The sequence below is a fragment of the Artibeus jamaicensis genome, unplaced genomic scaffold, assembly GCF_021234435.1.
Source record: "Artibeus jamaicensis isolate MK-2021 breed Jamaican fruit bat unplaced genomic scaffold, CSHL_Jam_final contig_468, whole genome shotgun sequence".
NCBI classification, from domain to species: Eukaryota; Metazoa; Chordata; class Mammalia; order Chiroptera; family Phyllostomidae; genus Artibeus; species Artibeus jamaicensis.
The window spans coordinates 2,826,296-2,851,582 of record NW_026521846.1 but is presented as its reverse complement, the minus strand read 5'-3'; the positions used below and the strand labels follow the sequence as shown (position 1 = coordinate 2,851,582).

Genomic DNA, 25,287 nt, shown 5'->3' with positions numbered 1-25,287 from the left:
TGTGGCTTTGGCATCACCTGGGAACTTGTTAGAACTGCAGTTCTTACCACCTTCCTTCCTCCAGGCCTGATGAGTGAGAAGCTCTTCATCCTCCCATCTCTGTTTTAAAGGACCTCCAGGGCATCTTGGAGGAAGGCAGGGACTTTTGAGATCTGCTGATATAAGAGCTTGGTCTTGGCACTTAGGATTCCCTACAACAGTCCCTTCTGTAGGAACAGCTGTGTGGAGAGCGGGCTGGGAAGATGGGGACCTGTGCCCTGTGTTTGTATGTGATGGGACAGTTCTCATAAAGAAGTGTGAGACCTCACAGTGGTAAGAGGTGCTCCTGACAGCCCCCAGCAAAGAAAGTTAACATCCTACAGCAAAGATTTTCATGTTCCCAACCTTGAAAAAGGTGTGAGGGTCCAACTTGGTCTCTCTGGAGCTAGAAAAGTTTCCCTTCAGGAAACTTCTGCAGCCTTAACAGCCAAGGGGTGCCAGCCTGAGGGAGTGTGCATCTTTGGGAGACAACAGCCACCAAAAAGTTAGGCTATAGGCATGGAGTTATGACACTGAAGCACATGAATGGTTCCTGGGATACCAAGTCCCCCCATAACCTACCCACAACTCAGTGTTCGGACCTGTGCATTTTCTCAGAATGCAGACGTAGGGCTTCTTGGGCCTTGCAGATCTCATGATTCCAGGCACTTGCTGCAGTGCCACCTCCAGCCAGCCTCTCCTTGGGCACAACAGGCCCTGAGGGCACAGCAGACAGGCACTGGGCACTTCACCTCCATTTCATTTTTTGTAATACAAGAGCTTTGCAACATAGGAGCCACCATTTTCCAGACAGAGATTGAGGCTTTTGGAGTTTGAGCCTATCAAGCAAGGTGACACAGCACTAAGTAAAAGGTGCAGGTGTGGCCTTGAGGCCTGAGTACAGATGTTTACAGAACAGCAACACCACCAGCAGTACTAAGTGGGACACCCCATCTAAGGTGCCCTCAGGCTGCCAAGAGGCTCAGTACCAGGTATGTTCTCACAGAGCCAAGTGGTGCCCTTGAAGAAGTCCCCTCCTCTTTTATCACTGGGTCTCCCCTGGAGCAACTGCAGCCTGAGCACTACAGTTTTGGGGGAACTACTTAGCCACTGTCCTATCCAGGGTCCATGGAACTTGGAGAGTTGAAGTGTGTCAGGGGCCAGGGGTCTTGATTGGGGCACATGTCCTGAAGAGCTGGGTGTAACAATTGCCCACTGAGGCGGCCGAGGCCCTAGCTTCCTCTATCGTGAACCTTGCCTTTGGAACAATGAAAAGTAGGAGCAATTCAGAGCAATCTGTGCCTTTATCTTTAAAGATAGCAAAGCATTTTAACCAGGCTAGTTGGTGTCTCAAGAGAAAAATGGACAGCCTGTGGGTAAATTCATTACTAATTGACCCTCATGTCCTGGTGTGTGCGGGTGTGACCCCTCTGAGAGCTGGCACCCTGACCCGACCTTGTGCTCAGCTCTCGGTGAGCTAAAAGCTCTTCCTGAGGGCCATGGTCAGGCACTGCACCCAGTCTTTACCCTCAACCGCAAGCACTTTGCAGAGCCTAAGAAAAGTAATGATGAGCTTTTGATAGACCACTGGCCCTGTGTGAGTGCTTGGCCCCGGACATATTCCCTGGGAACTCATAAGTCATCCTAGCCTGCCCCTGCCCCCAGGTAGGACATTGTGTCCTTCCCTCCAGTAGTGGTGGGAGGACTCACCCTGACCACAAGGACTTTCCTGAGGCTGTTCTGTCCTGAAAGTCAGGAGCTTCGGACACTGAATGCCAGAACCCCCTTCCCCAGCCCTGCATTCATTTTCTTTTCTGGTACCTTTTGAAGGTGCCATTAATTTCTCTTACACTGAGAGACATTTGTGGAAGATACCAGAACCCCAGGGTCTCCTCACCCCTAAATATAGCATTGTGGTCCCGGAGCTTGGGGAGAATTGGCCAGGTCAGCCTAATTCCCTCCCTCTGACTGCTTTCATGCTTTGCAAAGGGGCTGCAGTGAGGCCAAGCCCAGCGAGCCTCCATCCAGTCACCAGCCAAGCACCCACTCAGTAGGTCTGCCCTCCCCTTTTCCTTCTAAGGGCACTCTGGCTGAAGGCACTCCCACACAAATCTTGCCAGAGAAGTTTGAGCCAACCATTGACACAACTGATGCGACAGATGCAAACATTTGTATGCAGTGCTTATAACTCCATCTCTAAGTTAACCTGTCTAGTTTCCCCAACTCCTATAAAGTATAAAGAACAGGTGTTAGTGTCCCCATTTCAAAGATAAGGAAAACCAGACTCTGCCACTTCCTGATTTGAGGACCTTTAGCAGTGTCACCTCTCTAAGACTGTACTTACTCATCCATAAAACAGGGTTGTAAATACCTGCTTCACAGGGGTGTTGTGAGAAGACAATTCATGTGAAATCCCTTTAGGATATAAAGCCTCCTGCAGCTACTGTCACTACCTTTTACTGCACCTCTATCTCTAATCCATGCTGAGGTCTTGCAAATCCCAGGCTGAGGACTGTCCTAGAAGATACACAAAGCCTTTTTGTTTTATCTCAAATCAAGAAGGCAGTTGCTCTCTCTTACCTGTAACTGAGAGGACCTGATAAGCAAGGACAGTCCAAGGGAAGCTGCCAGGAAACTTGGCACATAGGGGTAGGGGTCCAGCAGTCACCCTGTGTCCAGGATCAGATTTTCATCAGGAGCCAGATGGTGAGGATGATGTGCCATGGTCCAGAGCAGAAGCCTCCCTGAGCTATCTGGCAACGTTTGAGGCCCTATAGCTTTTATACCTGTCCAATAGCCATCAGTTCCTGTCATGAGGGCCCAAAATAGCAGCATTCAGGAAGGCTCTCGGAGGCAAATGGCTTGGTATGCGTGGCCTGGCCCAGCTGCCAGCCTGGGACAAGTGTTTGTGCCTGTGAAAGACACTGAAAACGTGTACTCTGCACTCTGCAAGGCTGGGTTGCGGGGCAGGTTGGGTACAACTCCTGGGCACCTCAGGCCCAGACTGCTGTGAAGGGCAGTCCTAGGATTTGCTACCACCCCCTAGCAGCATTTCTCCAGTGTATTACACTAGCACCCTGCAACTCCAAGACACTCTAGCCTAGTGCTGGTTGTGGCAGAACCCAGAGCCTAAACCTATGAGGAAGCCTCCCCAGGCATGGCAATGCAGGGCTTAGCCTAGAGGTGGCTGAGGCCAGGATACTTAAGCCTGCTCCGAGGTGAGATGTGCCCACCGTGGTCTGGGACCAAGGACCGCGTGCGGCATCCTTGTTTTGCTACTTTCCAGATGTAGTGCTCTCAAATGAGAACTTCGTTTCCTTGTTCCCAAGTATCTAATCAGTGCTCCTGTGTACCAGTGACTGCTCTAGGCACACAGAACATGGCAGTGAGCGAAGTAACTCCATTCTAGAGCTTTCCTTCCAGTGAGGGAAACAATCACATCCTCAATATATAGATGCTGTCATTTCAGGTACTAATAGCAGCTACAAAGAAAAGTACAGATGCCTCCATGGCAGAGTGGTCAGGATTGTCTTCTCTAAGAAGGGACATTTAGTAGGGATCTGAATAGTTGGTAGCTGTGTGATCCCAGTGGAAGGAACAGCATGTACAAAGTCCCTGCAGAAGAAGTATGCTGGACACACTCAGGAGAGAAACAGCAAGGGACCCACATGACTGGCCCTTGTGGGAGGAAGTCATTGGACCTTGGGGTGGACCTTGTTTTCCCTTTGAGGGGGTGGAAAGACACTGCAGGGTTTTAGCAATGGTGCAGCAGTTCTGGCTACTGCATTGAAGGACTGACTCAGCTGCTGTGCTTGGGCCAATGGGGCAGCTAATGGGTATTCTGAGTGTGCGTGCCTATGTTGGACGTGGGGCAGGCCGTGTCTCAGGTAGTGAGACAAGCAACACAGGCCCTCAGAAAAGAGCCAGCTTAGAAATCTGGTGGTGGGTTCAGCCACTAATGGGAACAATGTGGAGAGAAGGGTGAGGCTGAGACCCAGCTCTAAGGAGCTGCCACCTCTGCTCCGGTAGGTATGGAATCTAGCACCTTCAACATGTTCCCAGTAGGACCTGGTGACCATGGGACCCTGACCCAGACACAGTTGTGGGTGGAGAGGCACCCTGTGTCACCTTGATTTTAACACACTGTGCTTGTCTAGACCACATTTCCTTCCCTGCATGGACATACAGTCATACAGCATTTGGGTTCCAGTGGAACACCTGACTCAGCCACTGTGTCCCCATTTGTTCCCTTGCCCAGGCGAGGACCTACTAGTGGAAGAATATGCTTCAGGCTTCATTTGGTTGGTCCTGTGGACTTGTGCGTTGGAGTATGTAGAAGTTTATGGGTTTCCACCAGGGCAGGAGCCCAAGTAGGAGCTGGTGTGTTTAGGGGCTTGAGTATCCAGGGCATCCCATGTCCAGAGGGCTAGGTCCTAAAGGGCTGAGGGAGGGTAGGCAGTGACTCCTGAGAATGTTTATTCTGGGGAAGGTGACTGACCTGTGTAGGTTTCCACAGGAAGAAGGAGCTCTGATCATCGAGGGGCTCCTCAACATTGCCTGGGGTCTGAGGCGGCCCATCTGGCTTCAGATACAGGACGACAGGGAGCCAGTGTACCACTCCTCAGCGTCATTGGTGCCTGGACAGTCCAGCTACCACTTGTGAGTGTGGGCTGGGTAGGGTGTGTCTGGGTGGCCTCCATGACACCTGTTCAACCAGAGTGTACTGTTTGGGCTGTCAGTGGACAAAGCCCACTTCTCTATGGGGCACAAGCATGGGAGCATCACTCAGTCTCACCCCTGTCACCTCATGACTGCCTCAGCCACAGCCTTACCTGCCCACATGCAACCTCACCTGCCGACATTGCAGGGTAGTCTTTCTAGATGACCCACATCACTTCCCTCCTAAAGATTGTTCCAGGTTCCTACCACCTTCAGTTTTGTTTCTCAAATATTCACATTAACGACATTGTCTGCAAGAAGAGAGGACTGTGGACGAGAGGTCCCTCTATAAAATGAACATTTCTCACCATTTTCTGTTTACCTTAAAAATTCATACAAATTTAGCCTCCTACTGCTCTGCTTTTAGTTTAATATCAGAATGTATCTTTATAAATTTATTAATATTTAATAGCATTTTTCTCTTCAAATATTTAAATACAGTTGCTGCTCTGAGGATCCTTAGCACATTGACACCCCTGGTGCATTCTCAGGTATTCCTAGTCACTCATATCAAATTTTGAGCAACACAGACTTGAAAGAATAAAGTTCATTCACACGGGCTTCTTAAAAAGCCTTGTGACATGTTTCCCACTTCCAAAGTTAAAGCAGTCATAGACAGCAGGAACCTCAGAGGCCTGTCAGTGTAGATTTGGCTCCTCTGTCTGACTCTCTCTGGCTCCTTAATGCTATGGGGCTGATTCCCATCATGCCTACTCCTCCAGCTCAGAGGCCCAGGGGCCAGCCTCCTGAAGGTTGTCCCTGCCCAGCTGTCCCCCAGGCCTGAGGGACACCAGAGCCCACTTGGCACATGGCGGCAGAATTGGCCTGCTTCAGCTTGGTGCCTAGGTGCATGTGCACACTGCTACGACCATGTGTTCATGCAGTGTGGCAAAGCAGAGACTGTTTAGGTCTTCAGAACGGACCCCCTCTTTTTTCCAGAAGACACTGTGGCAATACTGTGCTTTTCTTTTACTCTTTTACATTGACTCTCTTGGTGTGAAATGCCAGCCTCAACTCAACCTGTCCTGCTTCTCACCTGTGTCCTCTCTGAGAGGCAGCTGACTCTTCCCTTTGGCCTTGGCTGCTTTTCTCTGCCAGCATTATGATTATGTCTTTTCAGAAAGAAACCACCTCTTAAGGATGGCAGGGTCTCTGCCCAGAAGCCAAGCATTCAGCCCTCAGAGCACAGGGCTGAGAGTTCCAGAGACAGCTCAGGTAAGCAGAACCACAAGCTGCCTGGAGCCCTGTCTCACTCACCGTGGGTGGGAGAGGAGTTGACTCATAGTCCTCATCTCTGAAGAACAGCTTTTAGGAGTAGCAGAGTGACTTCATTTGTCTTCAGGGGGAACTCAAAGAATTCTCACTGAAGCCTCACAGAAAAGGAAGCAGAGGCTTGCAGAGGTGACATAGTGTGTTAGTGACCTGAGTCTCCTGCACCATGCTGAGTTACAGAAAGAGGGGAAAGTTAGCAGAGGGCCTGGAGCCCTCATGGCCTCAAAGACCTGTAGGACGGACCCCTCCTCACACTCTGGAATTCATAACTCCTTGTCTGTCCTCTTCATCCCCTCCCCTCACACTCAGGGAGGGGCCTGTTCAGAGCATAGGGCTGGGCTGCAAAAGGCCTGCCCTGGGTGCCCTGAGACAGAGGCCCACAGGTCATGGCAATGTGATGTGGTAACACAGGTTATCCTACCTAGGGGTCACCTTTCCTGTCTACAAACTGGGCATCACCAAACTGGACCCTGCCTCTGTCATAGGCACAGCATTCATATTACCATCTGCTACAGCATGGTGCTTTCACGGGGCTCTAGGGAGCTGAGCCCCATGCACCGCACAACCGCTGGAGCACAACAGTTCTCTGTCACCATTACTCCACCTGGGCCCAATCCTGTCATTATTTCTCACTGCAGAGCCCCTGGAGGAGGACAAGGAGGTCCCACAGCTGATGCATACCAAAAGTGATGCAGGCTGTGTGATCCAGAGGAGGCCCAGGTGCTGCACGCCCAGCGAGACCCAGAGGATCTGGCAACACCGGTTCTCTATCAGTGGACACTTTTACAACCACAAGGTGATGTCCCAGCCTTACCTCTCCTCTGGGCCCTGAAGCTAGGGCACAGGGAGCCAGCCCAAGCATGGGCAAAATTGTTGGGCCTAGGTCCCATGAAAGCTATGTCAAAGTTTACCTTCACCACCTTCCTGTGTGCAGGTGTGGTCATTCCTGTGTGGTGAAACAGGGCTCATGGGGAGAAATATCTTACCCAAAGTCACTTCTAAGTAATATTCCAGTTCATGGCCTGAAAGCTCCTCTCTTTCTCTCTCTTGGTCTCTGTCTCTCCATATATATATATTTATTTATTTATTTATTTTACCACAGACTCACTCTCAATCCATTCTCACAAGTTGTGTGGATTTTTGTCAAATCTATCTTTAGTCTATGCCAGGTTTATCTTTAGTTACACAATTTCCTATGAGGTTTTCATCAGAGCTCAGTTTTATGGTGATATCATGTACCTTAGTGGCATTTTTTACTGGTCAGATTGACCCCACTAGGCTGAGGTATGTCCAGGGGCACATGTTGTGTCCAGAGAAGTTGCACTGCTCCTGATTCCCAGTACTGAGCCTTTTGTCTGAGTGTATATTGTACTCACCTCAGGAAAAGATCTCCTTCCCCAAATGACATCATTCCATTAACAAACTGAACTGTATAAGGAGAGGCTGATTGTCACTACAAATGACACAAGTGGCAGTTTGGGTGAGACCCTGGAGACTGTGTCCTGTAACAGAGCCATATCCTGTAGCACTTATCTGTACCAGCCGTTCTGGACATATAAGAAGGATTGGGCAGGGGAGGGAGCATTCAAGGTTAGATCTGCAGAACAGCAGCACACATTTGACCTGCCAGGATCGATTCAAGCCACTCCTGGGGTGCCCTGGACTTCAGGACAAGGAATTCAGGGAGGCAAACTGACAGGACTCTGCGGTATAATCAGGACCTCCCAGCCGCTCCCTGCTAGGTTTGCCATGAGTGTTAATGAGTGATGACAGGTTACCTTTGTTCAGTCTAGGAAAACCCAGGACTCTTTGACAGCAGAATTTCCTGAAAGAGTGCAGGGGGAGCCAGGACTGAATTTAAGCAGAGATTAAGAATAGTTGAGCCCTGGCTGGTGTAGCTCAGTGGATTGAGCACAGGCCTGTGAACCAAACAACCATGGTTTGATTCCCAGTCAGGGCACATGCCTGGGTTGCAGGTCAATTCCCACCATGGCACCCACGAGAGGCAACCATGCACTGATATTTCTCTCTCTCTCTCTCTCCTTCCCTTCCCCTCTAAAGATAAACAAATTAAATTTTAAAAAAAGAAGAATGGTTGAGTTAGCAAAAGCACCACATGTAGTAAATCCTTCTAAGGATCTGGCTTTTCTATAAATCTTGTTCCAAAAGGGTTTAGTGTGTAAAATATTAAGTAAGCACCAGTACTTACTATTGGAATACATAAAGATAAGTTATTTTAAAGAATTATTCAAAAATTTAAAAAACGTTTGCATGGGTTTAGGCTCTTTCTGGTTTCACATTCCTAAAAAAAAGGAATCTTTTGCTGTACAACTCTAGCTGCCAAATAGTGGGGTTTATCTTTGGTACATTTACTCCTCCTCTAAGGGAGTCATTCACCTCTAAGAGGTTTGTCTCACTCATTAAACCTTATTTTAGTGATTTCAAATGTCACAGGGATATGGAGATGTATGAGCAGTCTATAGCCTTTCAAATGAACAGAAACGAATAGCAGGCTCTCATAACAGCCTTCCATGTCCGGTGGAGCCACTGCCAAGAAAGGTTCCCCAGACAGCCAGCCTAGAACTGGACACACTGTCCTGTAACCAGTCAGGGCAGATTTCTCTCCTAGTAGCAGGTTTACCTGTGGAATGTGCATCTGTTCTTCCAGACAAATTGACTATCTTCCAGGACATAAACTAGTATCTTAGGCAAGTTGGACAGTTGATTCACAACTTTTGGGTAAGAAAAGGACTCCAAATAGAAACACATGCAAAGCCCTCTTTCTTACTTTGTCCTAGATCCATTCAGAATTAGTGCTCTTAGAAATTAGATGACAAATTGTTTGAGCCACAGGCAACAAAATTTTTTTAATTCCTAGAATTGATTTCTTGAAGTTGTTATTCCAGGTTTTGTTTTTTAGGACTGTGTATTATTGCTTCACTGAATCATTTTCCAAAGCTGTTCTGATGCACAGTAATGTTGATCTGATTTCCAGACTGGGTAAAGCATGGTACACTTCCCCCTGCTTTGCCCTGTCCTGTCATATTCCAATGTGCTCAACTGGAGAGAAAGCATTATGGTTAGAGATGGGAAAGCAGCCCAGGGTCCTTCTCCCCACTTGCAGCTGGTTGGTGTCATCTTGAGAAAGGCTTCAGGAAGAAGAAACACGAGAAATGTCTTGTTGACAAGAACTTTCCTTCTCCTTGAAATGGCCCACCTCTTCTATTCCATATTTATTGGGAACTGAAGGCCTAGTCTGGCTTTGTGTATAACCCAGAGTTATTCTTCATCTTAACTGCAGAGAAGGCAGGTCCAGGATTAAGTCTGACTCTAGTACTTGGGGACCATCTGGGGACACAGGGCAAGTCCCTCATACACCCTAAGTCTCAGTTACAACCTGAGGAAAGCTGAGCTAGGGCCAAACAGCAGGATGTGCAAATTTTAACTTGGTTTTGGAAAGTGAGGAGGAGCTTACCCACAAGAGAGTCAGACACACAGGGAGGTCCTAGTGCCAGGAGATTAAAGCACAGGGGGCTTCAGGTGACTCTCCCTTCCTAGATGGGTGACTCCAACAAGCTACTTAACCTTTCCAGGCCTCCATGTCCTCTCTAAGAAAAAGGGACAAGTGACAGGTACTTCAAAGGGGTATTATGAAGATTAAATCAAAGATTATAGGTAAAGTGCTTAGTAGGTTTACTACCTAGCTATTGTCCGTTGAAGACTTATTGAGCCCTGGCTGGCTTCATATGAGATGTCTCATAGGCAAAGGCAGTCCCTGTTAAGTATACAAAGGGCCCTCAAACTGTGCCAAAGCCATGTGGCTGGAGCATCAGGTGCTTGGGAGAGAATCATCATGTCACATGTATGTGACAGTGACAGGAGCTGCAGGTGGCATTGTGCAGGCAGTGGGAAGCCTTCAGTACTTGTACCTAGAACTATTATTTAAGGCAGTGTTTTTCAGATTATACTTTACATAACATCACCTGTCTTTCTACTTAAAATTCATATTCTGCTTCATGGGGCCTGAGGCTGGACACTGATGCAGCTGGTTTAAAACACACTTTTGAGTAGCAAGGTTTTCAAAAAGTTATTCCTTTGGGCAGCAGTGTGGGGAATAGATGGAAAGAGCTTAGTCTAAAAGGCAAAAAGTTGGGAAGCTGATGCAGTATGAACTGAAAGCCTTTACTCAGGCACCTCTGGGAGAATGGAGAGGAGTGGACAGATTGGAGGACTTTCTGCCTTAGAATTGACAAACACTTGGTAAATTGATGGATAGAGTGAGGGAGAGACTGGTTTCCCCTACCTTTTGTGATTCTTAGGATCAGACAGTTGGCCCTTACAGCTTTGCAGACATCTTTCTCAGTAAGACACAGACTGTTACAGTTTCCCTGGGTGTGCCCAGGTACAGACACAACTTTTCAGTGGATCTGTGTGAAAGAATGAGCACCGATCTTCCCAGAGCCCCAGCTCACCTGCTGCTCCACTTTCCTCAGCAGCATCTCACTGACAGTGTGCCCCAACCCTGAGTGATGTCAGCCCTGTGTCCCTTTTGGCCCTTCCTTGAACTTTCCCCACTCCCTGTACAGACCTCCATATTTACTCCTGCGTATGGGTCCGTGACCAATGTGAGGGTCAACAGCACCATGACTACCCTAAAGGTGCTCACCCTGCTGCTGAACAAGTTCCGAGTAAGTCCAGCCATGCATGGCCTTTTCCTTGTGGTGGTGGTTTACCAGCTTTTGTTGTTGTTGTGTCAGAGGGTTGGTGAAGGCTGGGAAAAGTTTTCTACCCTGTGCCCCAAGGGTAGAAAGTCTAGGAAGGTTCTCTCTGCTGATCTACACTCTGGGATTTGAAGCAGAGATAGGTAGGTGTAGGGTGGTCTTGGAGATTTGTATGAGTGGCACTGGGTGTGTGGTTATTTCTAGGGGTCCCTTTCTGTTTCTTGTCTTGAAAAATGTGGTCTGACTTTCTATCTCTGCTGGTATAGGTGAAAAATAGCCCCAGTGAGTTTGCCCTCTACATTGTTCGTGAGTCCGGGGGTAAGTGTCTGCCTTTGCCCCAGATCATAAAAACAAAAGATTGTGTATTAGACAGTCTCACTGATCATGTTCCTTCTCTGAGGGCTGTTCTGGCTTGTGTGGCAGGCACCAGGCAACTGCCCTCCTGGCCTTGGAACCCACTGTGCCTCCACCATGAATGCCTCTCCCCAGACTAAACCAAGGCACACTCAACATTCCTTTCGGAGTCCCACCACAACCACACAGGAAACTACCATCTCCACCCTCACTCATTTGGGAGGTTTGGGCGGTATTGGGTTCTGCAAGATGGAGCTGCAGCCCTGCACCCACTGAGAAGTGCCATTTCAGATCCTGTACATTCCTCTGTGTAGCACTTGTATAGCACAGTATGGCAACTGAGTGGCCCAGTGCCCTGGTGTCTGCTCTCTCCCACTCCCTTGGAGACTGTTCCTTTCCATTGGGCCTTTGCTGAATGACATGATCACACATCATTCAGGGCAATGTTCTCAGCAGGTCTGGAACAGATTCCCTAGGTCCCCTGAACATCTGTCTTCCATCATGTGACTTTCCTGGAACAAAGAGAGGCAATAATGCCCCATGAATTTTCTAAATCACCTTTTTTTCAGAGCGGACAAAATTAAAAGACTGTGAGTACCCACTAATTTCCAGAATCCTGCATGGGCCATGTGAGAAAATTGCCAGGATATTTCTGATGGAAGCCGACTTGGGAGAGGAAGTTCCCCATGATGTGAGTGGGGCCTGAGGTTTGGGAGGCCTGCTGCTGAGATAGAAGGGCTTGACGGCATGGGGACTCTCAGGATCTCCAAAGGTGACCTTGGCCACAGCCCTCTTGGACATTGTCTCCAGGGACCACATGGCTGTCCAAAAGGACCCCAAGCCAGGTGCAATGATGGCTCCAGCCCTCCCTGTACCTGCAAGCCACTACCAGCTCCAACAGCTGGCTTGGAGGAAAAAGAAATTGGGCTCTAGGAAACCTTGCCTGTGCTTTGTTGCAGTGTGTCCTGTTGTCATTTCATTAAAGACCCACAGAAGGGTTTCTTAACTAGGGCTCAACCAGGGCCTGCAGAAGTGAACCAGACATCTAAGTCTCATCACAGCCTGAGTCCTCATACACAGATATTGAGCACATTTCCAAACTCACCTGACAAGAAAAAGCTTATAAGGTTTGGACCACAAGGAGAAGGGCCAGTGACCCTGTGTCCCACAGTCCAGTACATTTTCATTCTATTATTAGAAGTGGTGTCCCCACCATTCCCCACCTTCACCCAAGAGAGCACCCAGTGTGCCTCTGATTGCTGTTTAATGTTTCCCCTAATATTTAGCTTAATCTTTCCTCCCAGGGATAATTGTTGCCTTTGAGGAAAGAATGGGCCCATCGTTCCATCCTGGGACAAAAGGAGCAATGTTGGTGATAATTGGGAGAGAGGCAGCTAATTTCCACAAATATAAGATGTTGCTCAGTCAGCCACTGTAGAAACCGTGGGGAAAAGAAACATGTTTTTGGCTTGTAATTTAAAGCACAATAAAATGTTCTTTGATTTTCTAGGTTGCTCAGTACATTAAGTTTGAAATGCCGGTGCTGGACAGTTTTGTTGAAAAATTAAAAGAAGAGGAGCAAAGAGAAATAATCAAACTGACCATGAAGTAAGCAGCACTTAAAGGACCAGTCGTGGGTCCTGATGATCGGGGCAGGTCTACAGGGTAGAGCAGCCAGGGCCAGGGCTGGGAGCACTCTCTCTCCTTCAGATGTGTCAGATGCCCTCACACAGTGCAAGGGCCTGCTTACCCAGGCTTCCAGCATGGCCCTCTGGCCCCTGGTATTGATACCTAGTATGCCAAAATCCAAAATGGCAGGATGCAGCCCAGACCACCCACCCAGCCTCACCACCTTACAACACTGGAGGGACACAGTTTCCTGAAAACTAGACAGGACAGTCAGACAGGAGCATGGGTGGGCACTGGACCAGGTTGTGAGTTCTGCTGGTGATACAGCTCTGGAGGAGCAATGAAGAGAGGAAGTGTGCAGTGCACATTCAGCCTAGTCTGGGCCTTTCATACCAGTGGGAATCTGAGCTGGCCACAAAGGAGTGGTTGTTGGAACTCCCTGTATCATGAGATTTTCAGGTGCAAAACAGTTCAATAGAAAGGTGAGCAGATGTCACCTGCCAGCTCCTGTAGAAACTAGATCAGGGCCCAGCTGTGTGAGGTTAGCCAGGTTACACGTCCCAATGACTTGTCTCTCCCTCTGCATGGTGAAGCATGGAAAGGACACATGGGAGGTGCTCAGCCATGTATAGGATCAGAGTTCCTCTTAGGAAGAGAAGGAAGGAGGCTGCTCATTGCTAGGGCCCAAAGTTGAGGACTGGCTTGGATTCTGGCATCTGTCTGAGTGACCTATGCAGTTGGGCCCCATGCAGGCCATCAGCACAGATCCCAATAAGAGGGAACATTGTGTAATGCAGTCAGCAGTGTCACTAGAATTTTGCATTGTCACTGGAAACCTGGCTAGTCCATTCAGGGTACAGAGAGAAAACAGAGGCCCAAGGTGAGGAGGCTTGAAGCACAAGTTATTCCAAAGCTCAGGCTTGAATCCAGGGCTTCTCACCTTGGATCTGTGCCCTGTCCACTCCAGCATGCTCCTGTCCATACTGGGCAGTATTTGGAATAGAAATGGCAGCATTCATCTTTGAAGCTTGGCACTGTCTGAAGGCCTGTTCAACTGCCTCTGGCAGCCAGTGGTCCCACAGGGTGTGGGCCTGGCTCTTTCCTTGCTAGAAGACAGTTGGTAACACTAACCAGCCAATTGGGAACCCTATGTCTCCCAGCCCAAGCATCTGTGGCTCCCTTGCTCTGCTTCCCACCCCCACACCACATCCCATACAGTGTCAGTGAGTCCACTTGGCTATGTCTCCCTTCAGGTTCCAAGCCCTGCGTCTGACGATGCTGCAGCACCTGGAGCAGCTGGTAGAGGCCAAGTAGACAGCCATCGCCTCCCTCTTCCAAGGCCAGCAGCCAGTGTATACTGAGTGCCAGTGACCAGGCCCTGATTGACAGCCACCACCTGAGGAATCCAGCACCTATGCTTCCACCTGCCCATCTGCCTAAGTCCCATAAGTCTCATATTCCTGGCTCTTGGCTCCACAGTGAATGCTTACAGGACCCAGACACAGGCATGAGCAGCAGGAACTGGCAGCAAACAGCCCTGACTCTGGCACCAGCCACATTATGTGGCTGGATAACATGAGTAGCTCTGTTCACACCCCACCACTCCTGATTAGGAGAGCAGTAACCTACCCAAGCCCCTGGAGGGTGGGCTCCATCTGTTTTCCTGGTTTCTGCCTCAGAACTCCCTCAGGGCCATGGTCCATGTCCTCATGGGCCAGATGAACCATGAGATCCCTGTCTGTCTTCACTTCATGCTGCCATACATGACTTCTGCTGGGAAAAACAGGCTGCCTGCAGGTATGGAATATGCCCTGCTCCCAGCCATCACTTCACCATGGCCTCCAAGCATCTGATATCACCCATGAGCCTCACACAGCCCAGCACCTCAGAGGTGGAGGCCAGACAAGGAATAAGACCATAAGTATTGTGTCTTCTCTCTGCAGCACTAACAACTTCTTCAGCCATTCCTGAAGGAATTCTTATAAGGAACTCACTGCAAAAAAAACATGCCAATTTGATCACATGGAGGAGGTGGCCCATGTAGTATTAAAAATATGACATCCCATTTGGGCAATAGTCCAGGGTCCAGCAGCTGCCTGGCAGCAGCTCAAGAAGGCAGTGATCACTCCTTATGTCCACTGCCCCTCTCTAGGCTGTGTCCCTCTGCTCTCAGTACTTCCTGTCAAAGGGGTGCAATAAGGAGAAATGTCAGTTTGAAGAGAAATGGCTTTGAATTCCCTGGGTCTGTATACTGAACAATTTGGGTTTGTCAGCTGATGGAAAATTTCTAAACCAAATAAGAAGTCCTTTGCAAAATTATGCAGCAGATTACATTAGTCATGTATTTGTCAGCAAGCTGAAGACCAAATTCTTTTTCCATTGTGGCCTGTAGATAGCATACATAAAGGGGAAGAATCACAATAGCTTCCAATATGGGTGGGATTCCATCTCTGTTTCCAGTAGTGTCTCCTCACTGGCACCCATGAAGAGCAGAGATTGGGGGCTGCCATGCTGTGTAGACCCACTGTTCAGGGTAAACTCTAGGTAGGATATGTCCTGCCATCTTCATTGTCACAGAGGCATGCAGAGAGGTACAGGGTTGCCCTGCCACAGTTTCTGTTGTCTGCCTCCTATGATAGCACAGTTTCCTAGGCGCTCAATAAGGGTGTGCTCTACTAAATGGAAGGAGTCAGGACCAAGCTTTCTTCTCATTTATGTGTGTCTCCCCTAAGCCCCAGCTATAATTTCTGAAACTCCTACCCTGCACAATATATAGCTGAATTTGGCAGATGAGCCAGAGTGGAGCCCCAAGTCTGCTCTTAACACTGACCTAACTCCTTCATTTCTGTGCACATCCTGGGGATTGGTGTGGGACCTGAGGACAGAGGCAACCACAGGGCATGGAGGAGGAATCATTGGTGGCAGTCTATGGGTGGCCTGGACAGTAAACAACAGAGACACTCCAAATCACAGATTCTCAACATCAGGAATCTTCCAGGTAGGGGCTCAGGTGGGATGGCGGCAAGGCTTAGAAGAGGGTAGAAAGCAGCCCCCCCCCCAAGTCATTTTACTTCCCAGCCCATATTTACAATCTCGGGATAGCTACCATCCATTGTTCAGCAGTAATTGAGTGACTACCTTGTACAAGGCCTCTGCCCAGCCCTGGAGGGACAAAGACAGAACCACACTCCATGGCATGTTCAGGGTTCTCACCAGGAGAAGCAGCAAGACACCCTGAGGGTCAGGGACCAGTAGAGGAAAGAACCAGTGAAAGTTCCTGGAAGGGGGCCTAAGGCTGAACCTGAGTAATTAAGACTATGTGTAGAATTCCAGCTCAAGAGACATCTGCCAGTATAAGCAGACCAGGGGCTGGCACATAGGATGCTATGGAATCAGGAACCCTTCTGTGAGCACTCACCATTTTTTTGTTGTTGTTTATTTTTGAGTGATGGTGAGGGTGGAAGGTTTTTTTTGCAATTTTTACAATATTATTTAATCATTGTCTAGATAAGTGTCACTTTAAAATAGACACCACTGGTTAACTTTTTAAAATCATTTTTTATTGTTCAATTACAGTTGTCTCCATTTTCCCACCACTTTCCCACGTCCTACCACCCCTACCTCCCACCCTCCATCCTCCCCCCACTTTGGCTTTGTCATTGGGTCCATTACACATGTTGCTTGACGACTCTTTCGCTTCTTTCTCCCATTATCTCCTTCCCCCCTCCCTCTGGTTACTGTCAGTGTGTTCATTATTTCAATGTCTCTGGTTACATTCTGCTTGCTTGTTTGTTTTATTGATTAGGTTCCACTTATAGGTGAGATCATATGGTAATTATCTTTCACCGCCTGTCTAACTTCACTTAGCGTAATGCTCTCCAGTTCCATCCATGTTGTTGCAAAGGGTAGGAGCTCCTTTCTGCTGCATAGAATTCCATCGTGTACATGTACCACAGTGTTTTGATCCCCTCATTTACTGATGGGCACTTAGGTTGCTTCCAGCACTTGGCTATTGTAAATTGTGCTGCTATGAATATTGAGTGCATAGGTTCTTTGGAATTGGTGTTTCAGTGTTCTTAGGTTATAATTTCAGCAGTGGAATTGCCATTCCAGCAGTGGAATGGCAGTTCCATTTTTAGTTTTCTGAGTAAATTTATACTGTTTTCCACAGTGGCTGCACCAGTCTGCATTCCCACCAACAGTGCACTAGGGTTCCCTTTTCTCTACAGCCTTGGCAGCACTTATTACTTGTTGATTTGTTTATGATGGCCATTCTGATTGGTATGAAGTTGTGTCTCATTATGGTTTTAACTTGCATTTCTCTGATGGCTCATGATGCTGAGCATCCTTTCATAGGTCTCTGGGCCCTCTGTATGACCTCCTTGGAGAAATGTCTGTATATGTCATTGGTATTTTGATAGGGATTATGTTGAAACTATAAATTACTTAGGTAGTGTGGACATTTTGGTGATGTTAATTCCTCCAGTCCATGAACATGGTATGTGCTTCCATTTGTTTGTGTCTTCCTGAATTTCTTTCTTCAGTGTTGTATAGTTTTCTGAGTACAGGTCTTTGACCTCCTTGGTTAAGTTTATTCCTAGGTACTTTGTTTTTCTTGTTGCTATAGCAAATGGGATTTTTTTCCTGATTTCATTGTTGGTATACAAAAATGCCTTTGATTTCTGAATATTGACTTTGTATCCTGCTGTTTTGCCAAATTCACTTATTAGGTCAAATAGTTTTTGGTGAAGTCTATAGAATTTTCTAGGTACATTATCATGTAATCTGCAAACAGTGACAGTTTTACTTTCTTTTTTCTAATTTGGATGACTCAAAACATCTGAATATCATAGCTAAGAAACTCACTAGCACAAGAAAAGGGAAGATGTACAGGAAAGGGGAAATGTCCACTTCTACCATAACCTTGGGGTCTACCAATCCTTTTTATCAATGTTGTAATTGTTCTCAGAGGGAATTTGAAAATCTGCTTAATTCAGCTCACTATGATACCAGTTTCAAACTTTTCTCCACAAGGTTCTATGGGAGCTCCAGGTTCCTCTCTCCACAGATTATACAGTATTTCTCAGATGCTCCTTTACTAACTAGTATCTCAGGTAATAAATGTACCCAAGATAAAGTAAAGATTCCTTTGAGACCATGTCCTCTCCTAAAATAGGACTGTCTTCCCAGGCCAGAGCTTAGGCACCAGAAAAAAATAATTAACACATGATGAAATCAACATGATTGCAAAAGAAAAATTGGACTCAGGAAGAACAGGGTGGTTTGGCCAGAACGAATAGAAGACAAAAACACCTTGTTTTTCCCATGGTGGCAACCACATGCTACCTTGCCTGGGATGTTAACCAGAAAATGGATTAAAGACCCCCCACTGTCAAAAGAGCCCTTCACCCAGGAACACCTGGCCCCCTAGTCTCAGGAAATAAAGCACAGGGATTATCTAGTCTTACCAGGTGATTTGTGGAGGACCCAGCAAGCCACAATATGCCCTGTGCGGGCAGGAACATAGGTGGCCTGCAGTTGCAAAGTAGGAGCAGGATATCCTTGGCAGGTGTCCTGGTGGGAAGCAGCCTCCTCTCACCCCCACCATGTTCAGGCAGGAGATGCAGTCAAAACCAACCTGTTCCAAGTGTACAAACAGCTGAAAGCACACACCATATTTAGACCCCACAAGCCAAAGTTGTTTGGGAGCAAGCCAACTGCTGACCTGTTCCTGGACTCACAGTTCACAGGGTGGGGCTCTGCTTCCACCTGGCTGGACTTCTGAGATGTTTTCTGCAAACCTAGACAGTTCAAGAATTTCCTTTCCCAGACAACTCAGAGGAAACAAAAAGCAAAGCCTCAGGCTTGGTGGACAGAACCATTGTAAGGGTGTTTTCATGGTAAATGAGCTACTCTTGTTACTGCATTTGGGCCACACATGTGACTAGCATCCTTTGCATTGTTTCCAAATGAAGACCCAAGGCAGCAGAGCACCCATTTGAACAAGTGTTTCTGTGTGTATGTGTGCGCACATGTGTGTCCATGCAAAGGAGTGGGGATGCAGAGAATGAAACCATAGTAAAAGGAAAGTTTCTTACCAGGTTTTTTCTCATCCCGGAAGCCTCTTCATCGAATGAGTCATTAAAATACGACAGGACTAAGCGACACACTGCTGGGTACTGTTTCCAGAGGAGCACCAGTCATCAAGGTGTCTGGTCTCAGTCCAGTTTCCCTAGACGGATTTGCAGTTAGGAGGAGGTGGTAGCATAACCTGTCTTTGCTGCCCTGACCATCCATCCCTTCCGTTCTCTCCCCCATTGTCTGTGTGTTTTGTAAACGTGTGCCCATTTTTAATAATTTAATTTGTTTAAAAGTAACCTGGAACCCTATTTATGAGGTACTATTAGGTAGAAGTTAAAAGTAAAACCTGGCTATGCCATATGAGTGTGGGACCTTAGGCAAGTTACAAGCTTCCATTTTCTCATCTGTAAAATGAGGATAATAACTTCCTATCTCTTAATAGTTGTGGGAGTTATATCAGTCAGCTTTGCTGCAGGAATAAATAACACCAAAAATCTCAGTGACTACAACTAGAGCACAGGTGGCAAACACAAGGCCCACAGGCCAAAACCTGCCCTCCACCTTGTTTTATCTGACCAGCGCTTTGTTTCTATCCAGGAGCAGCCCCTAGTTAAGGAGTGGTTACATTTATACAGTCTTAAAATTACATTTGGCCTTTTGGAGTCAAATGTGAGGCTGATGTGGCCCCTGGTACAAATGAGTTTGACACTCCTGAACTAGAGCATTTCCATGTTACAATTGGCTATAGGTGACTACAGGTAGTCATACGTATCTCTACTCCATGTGTCTTCTCTCTTGGGCCCTAGACTGAAGGAGCAGCCCCTACTTGGGAAACAGTATTCTCAAGGCAGAAGGAAAGAACAGGGTGATGGCAGAAACAGTGATTCAAAGCTTTCCTAAGGGACATGATATCTTTGTGTCTACTCATATGCAGTTGGCCAATCAATGCTATCCACACATAAAGTCAACATTAGTGGAATGAGTTGACACTCACTAGGAGGCGCTGAAAGTCACACAGCAATAAGCAAAGATGTAAAATCCAAGAAGGATACAGCGTATGCTCAGGAACCATACCACAGGAATATTTCTGAGGAATGAGAAACTACAAGTGCTTCAAACAGTGCCTGACATAAAATAAACATTCGGTATTGACTATTATTTACTAATAAATAGAAGGTATAAAAAACCCTGCCTGTTTTCTCCCTCTCCTTTTTCTCTGTAATCTTCCCACTCCTTCCCACCCCGTGTCCTTTTCTGTCTCTTGTGTCTCTCCATGCCTACCTCCTACTCTGTCCACTTTTGGCTACTCACACACCTTTATTTCATTATTTTCATCACTCTCCTTTTTAAAATTTGTTTCTTTACCCATTTCTCTACTTCTCTAATCTACACATCTCTGGACCTTCTATAGTGGGCCCAGTTGTTTTCAGGTACAGGAAAAAGGCATAATCCACCTTTATATAGGTCATGAAAAGAGTTAAGTTTTAATTAATGCCTGTCTTACTAACTAAATGTTTTTTAGTATATTTTACCATATTTTAATGTACATAGAACAAAGCACCCAAGCAGGTCACTTTTGTTCTTGAAACTGTCAAGTGATGGTGCCACTTTTTTCAGTGCCAACAGCTCAATGTTGTTATAGCTCAATCATGAAGCAGCATAGCTATGGAACAACTCAGCTGCAAGGTAGCCCTGGGGTTAGAGAGCTCTGCTCTGCTCCCTTCTGCTGCCACAGCAAGACTTTTTCAGTGTTTCTTCACACCAGTAGAAGAAACAAGGCCTCTGTCTTCAGTGGAAAGGAGCACTGTGTTCCCCAGCCAGCGGGGAGCTGACTTATTTAAATAGAAGTCTCCACCTCTGGTCCCTGATTGGTCTGTCCTCATGCAAATGAGGACTTTAATTCCTTGTAGTTTGATTGGTCTAAAAAGCATTGTCTTGATTGATCAAAATGGAACTGCTATAATTTGTCAGTGAAGATATCGATGGGGGAGGAGGAATAGAGCTACACAGCTCTGATTGGATTAAGGAAAGGCCTCAGTCCTATTGGTTGAAATACAATTCCAGCAACTCCCATATAAGGGCTGGCTCAGAAGTCAGGAATACAATGCAGGCAGGCAGTTCAGGGCAGGCTTCTCTCTGAAGTATGGCTTGCATGAAAGGCCCCTGTTTAGAAAGGGCTGCTAGGCCTGCTTTCAAATTTGAGCCCAGTTAGCTGACTTGAACGCTTGTCGGTAGGTAACTTCTTTCTTAGGATCCACACAACTTATCCTAAGCTGTCTCTGACCATTGCCCACTACTCCACTCCCTCCAACTACCAGTATCAACACTTCTAATAATAATTTAATAAAAGTAACAGCAGTGCCTCTTATTTATGTTATGCACTGTGCTAAGTCACTTACAGTACCTCATTTAATCTTTGCAGTATCATTTAATCAGTCTAGCTATTATCTGGATTATAGAGTTGATATGCCTTGTCTAGGCCTTAATCAGTTTCATGCTTTCCCACTTGGAAAGCAGAAAACCCCAGGTGGAGCTAATCTGGCTTCTACCATCAACTAGCAGTACTACCTCAGGCAAGTCTCCCTCTCTCAGCCTCCTTTTACTGGTCTGTAAGAAAAATATGATTCCTGCATTGTGAGATTATAACAAAGATGAATGACAAGAGAATAGATGTAAAAACACTTTGTAAACAATGAAGTATCTTATAAATGTTTTCATTCAACAAATACTTGCTGAGTGCCTGCTACCTGCTGAGCACTGTTCTTGGCACTGCAGACACAAGGAACAAGAAACAGACCATGATAGCTTTGTGTGCCACTCTAAGGCCATGAGCTTTTGTTCTAATGACATGAGGAACCTATAAAGGTTTTGAACAAAATTACTGTCATGTTCTGACTTGGGTTTTAAGAGGATCTTTCTGGGGCTGTGAGTAGACTGTGGAGATCAGTGAGAAAGCCACTGCAACAATCTTGAAAGATGACAGCAGCTTGCTGAAGGTTATCGCAGTAGAGGTGAAATCGGCTTGATTCTGGACATATTTTGAAGATAAAGCCAACAGAATTTCAATGGATTGGATTTGGGTTTTGCACGAAAAGGCAACAATGACATCATTTGGGGCCTATGCAACCGAAAAGCTGGAATTACCATTATTTGCTGGGATGAAAACTGTTGAAGTAATAGGTTAGGTGAATACAGTAAATTCATTCAAGGGTATGTTAGGTTTGCAGTATCCATCCCACATGCAAACAGTGCTGGGTAATCAACTGGATATACAAATCTGGAATTCAATAATAATCGTATCTCAGGGTGGGACTGGAGTTACTAGGTCAGGAGTCTTCAGCACATATGGATGGTATCTGAAGTTACTGACTGGAGGAGTTGGCAGGGGAATGATGGTACTAGCAGAGAGGTCAGATGACCCAGTACTGGCCAGCTTGGCTAAGGAGAAGGATCCAGCAAGCGAGGAGAACCGGAGGAGTGTTGACTATCACGCGACTGGGAAAAGACCTGTTCCAATCCTTGATCGTCCACCCATATACTGTAAAGTTGATCAAACTTCTTCTAAACCTTGATTTCGTGGTATGTAGAATGAGTATGATCATTCTGATATAGGAAACTTTGAAAAACCTCTGTTTAACCTTTATTTGCCCAGGCCCCAGGCGCCCTGGGGAGAATGATGGGGCTGTCTAGGATAAGTAAACAACAGTGCATTAGCTAGGACTGAGATTAACACCCCTGCTTCTGTGTCCTTAGAGCCCTGGAACTGAATAATGGGAGCCTTTAACCTCTACCCCGTAAATAGAACTAACTTCCGCATTCCGCTTCTGTATCCCGCCTTGCCACGTAGACAAGAAGACCCTAATCTATAAAAACCCCAGGAATCCTTTGTTCATTGCTCAGAATTTGGAAATGATTCCTCTGAACCCATGCATGTAAAATAAACCTCGTACTCCAAAATCCCTCGGTGTTTGGTCGCTTCATTTCCCACAACATTTGGTTCCCTGACCGGGAAATCGCGACCTCACACTAATTCAGGCCTTTTGTCACCGTCTGGAAACGCCAGGAGGCGGCGCAGGACCAACTGGGGAAAGCGGGGGTGCACGTGCCCTGAGATTTCTTAGGCCCCGTCTGGTTGGGGCGGCAGCCGCTGACCCGCACGGCCAGGCGGGAAGTGAGGGATCTTGGACTACGGTTTGATTGGAGGCGCCAAAACTTGGTGAGTGCCCCGGGGACTTGTCCCGAGACTGGAAGAGGCTGATCACCTCTCATTGGAACCTTGGGTTGGATGCATTCCGACCACTCGACCCCTTCTCGGGGGGTTTTGTCCTGAGTTTAGGTGGGATCCATACCGGGTTCCACAACTTGACCCCGTACTCAGGGGGGTATTGTCCTGAGTTTAGGTCAGATTCGACCACTGGGCCCCTTACTCAAGGGGGGATTGTTTAAACTCGGAGTGCTTGAGGCTGAAAGTGTGTGCGACTGTGTTTGTGGCTCCACGGGCTGGTCCTACGGAGCAAGAGTGGGTCCCAACCTTCGGTTCCTGTGTCAGGTCATACAGCATAACGGTTGGCAGCTAACCCCGAATTCTGCTGGGGCAACCTTAGCCAAGACTGACTTCGTCCCGCGAGGGAGCAGGCCAGGCGGATGAGCGAATCTACCCCACCCTTTGTGTGTCCACGTCGTGTGGGGCTCGGCAGGTATGAGTGAAAGAGCTTAAGTTATGTGAGAACCGCGGTTCGCCTGTGTGAGAGGAGAAACTGTATCTGTGCAGTCTTTGTTTGTCACGGCTATGTCATTGTCTGTGAGTTTCTATGTCTAGTTTGTGAAAAAAAAGAAAAAAACAACTATGACTGGTTTCTGAGCTTCCAAAGGTCTTACAGGCGGAGGGATTGCGCTGCAAGACGGCGTGAGCCCTGCAACTAAATAGCGCCCTCCGCACCCCCACCCAATAGGCAAAAGTTTTACAGGCATCGAAGAGGGGCCCGGCCGGCCAGCCGACCAGCGCCGGCTGCGAGCGGGCCTCTCCACCACTGATGGCAGCGCGCCAGGCCCGGGCGGGCGGGCGGGTTTTGGTCCCCACCTTGCTGCGCGCCGGCCCAAACGGCGCCGGTAGGTGCGCCCCACGCCGTGCTCGCGCTGGGCGGACTACCAGCCTCCGCCCCCCCGCTGGCCGCTGACGCCCCCGCCCGGCCTGCGGGAGAGCCACCCTGTCCCGCGACCGGTGACCGACGGCCGGCGCCCGTGCGCGCGCGCGCCAGCTGGGTCCGCGGGCGCCAGTGCCGAGGAATCTGACTGGTTGAAACAAAGCAGCACGGAGGCCGCGCCGGTATTGACGAGATGAGTATTTTGCCCCCAGAGTTCCCCAGTCGGCAATGCTAGGACCCTCGCTCGCTGATTGGAAAAGCGCGCACACTTCTCGCGTCCTCGCACCCTCCCCTCTTCCCCTTATCGGCACCCCAGGTGGCAGGGCGGGAGCAGGAGACTATCTCCTCGGGACAATCAGGATTGCCGAGGTGCTGGGTCGCTCCTGCGAGCAATCGCTTCCCCCTCCCCGTCACCGTGCTGACTTCGGTGGTTGGCCGCAGCCCTTCCCCCCAGTAACTGCGGGCGAGATTTGGAAGGCTGACTAGGGGCAGCCCGCCCCGCTGGCTATTTCCTAGCAACGGGTAGGGTCTCAGCCAGTGGGCGGGGCTGATAGCACTAAAGTGGGTTTTCTGGCAGCTTGAGACGTGAGGAATTTTAAGTTCTGAAATGTTTGCCAGTGAGGACCTTGTAATTCGACTGGTCTGGCAATTGTGAGACGAGCTCATCATACTTTAAAAGAGTCTTGAGCCTTTCCCCCCGAGAGTGATTTATTGGCCATTTTAACTCTTAGCTCGGAGAGGGGGAGTGTGCTGTTTGCCTTTCTAAATGACCTTTAGCTCCAGATTTCTCCAAGCTGTGTGGAATTCCAACCAGCGCCCCTGGAGTGGTCACCTAAGAGAGACTTTTAAAGAGACTAAATTAATGCTGCAAACAAGCAAGAGTGTTTTCAGATTCTTCATGCTGAAAGTAACTTTGTAAAGTCTGTGCTAATTCTTCCAAAATTGAAATGTAACCAAACCTGTTACTTTTATGTATCCCATGTGTTTATATGATTTTTCAACTGACTAGATTTAAGAATTTGAGTTATAACAACCCAGAAATGCCTTAATTAATTCCTGTTTGTACTCTATAATATATATAGAAATTGTTCCTTGTAATTGCATTCAAGAATAGCAAATAGCAGATTTCACAGGCCTATTTTGATTTGATTTTATAAACAAGAATAGGGAGATATTGCTGACCGCTCTGCCTGATTTTAGAATCGTACCGCTGCCCTTAGGGTCTGGGGGCGAGACCTCTGGAGTGCAAGACTCCCTGGTGGCAGGCACTGCCTTGGGTTTCTCTCCCTGCCCCCCCAGAGCTTGGTCGGAAGTCGGTAGCGAGTGGGACTTCCCCCCGCTTTGACAAA

General features: G+C 47.8%; 1 protein-coding gene across 2 annotated transcripts in view; it reads left to right on the top strand.

Annotated features, from left to right (window-relative positions):
- The window catches only part of RASSF4 (Ras association domain family member 4), a 38,338-nt gene extending 15,587 nt beyond the window's left edge, over positions 1-22,751 (top strand). For both annotated transcript variants that reach the window (XM_037127455.2, XM_037127456.2), the window contains 8 exons: positions 4,535-4,677; positions 5,858-5,952; positions 6,648-6,805; positions 10,596-10,697; positions 10,997-11,048; positions 11,654-11,775; positions 12,595-12,692; positions 13,967-22,751. In XM_037127455.2, the coding sequence (XP_036983350.2) occupies positions 4,535-4,677; positions 5,858-5,952; positions 6,648-6,805; positions 10,596-10,697; positions 10,997-11,048; positions 11,654-11,775; positions 12,595-12,692; positions 13,967-14,027 (831 nt within the window). In that variant the 3' untranslated portion in view covers positions 14,028-22,751. The remainder of the gene's footprint in view (positions 1-4,534; positions 4,678-5,857; positions 5,953-6,647; positions 6,806-10,595; positions 10,698-10,996; positions 11,049-11,653; positions 11,776-12,594; positions 12,693-13,966) is intronic.
- Positions 22,752-25,287: the final 2,536 nt, after the last annotated feature.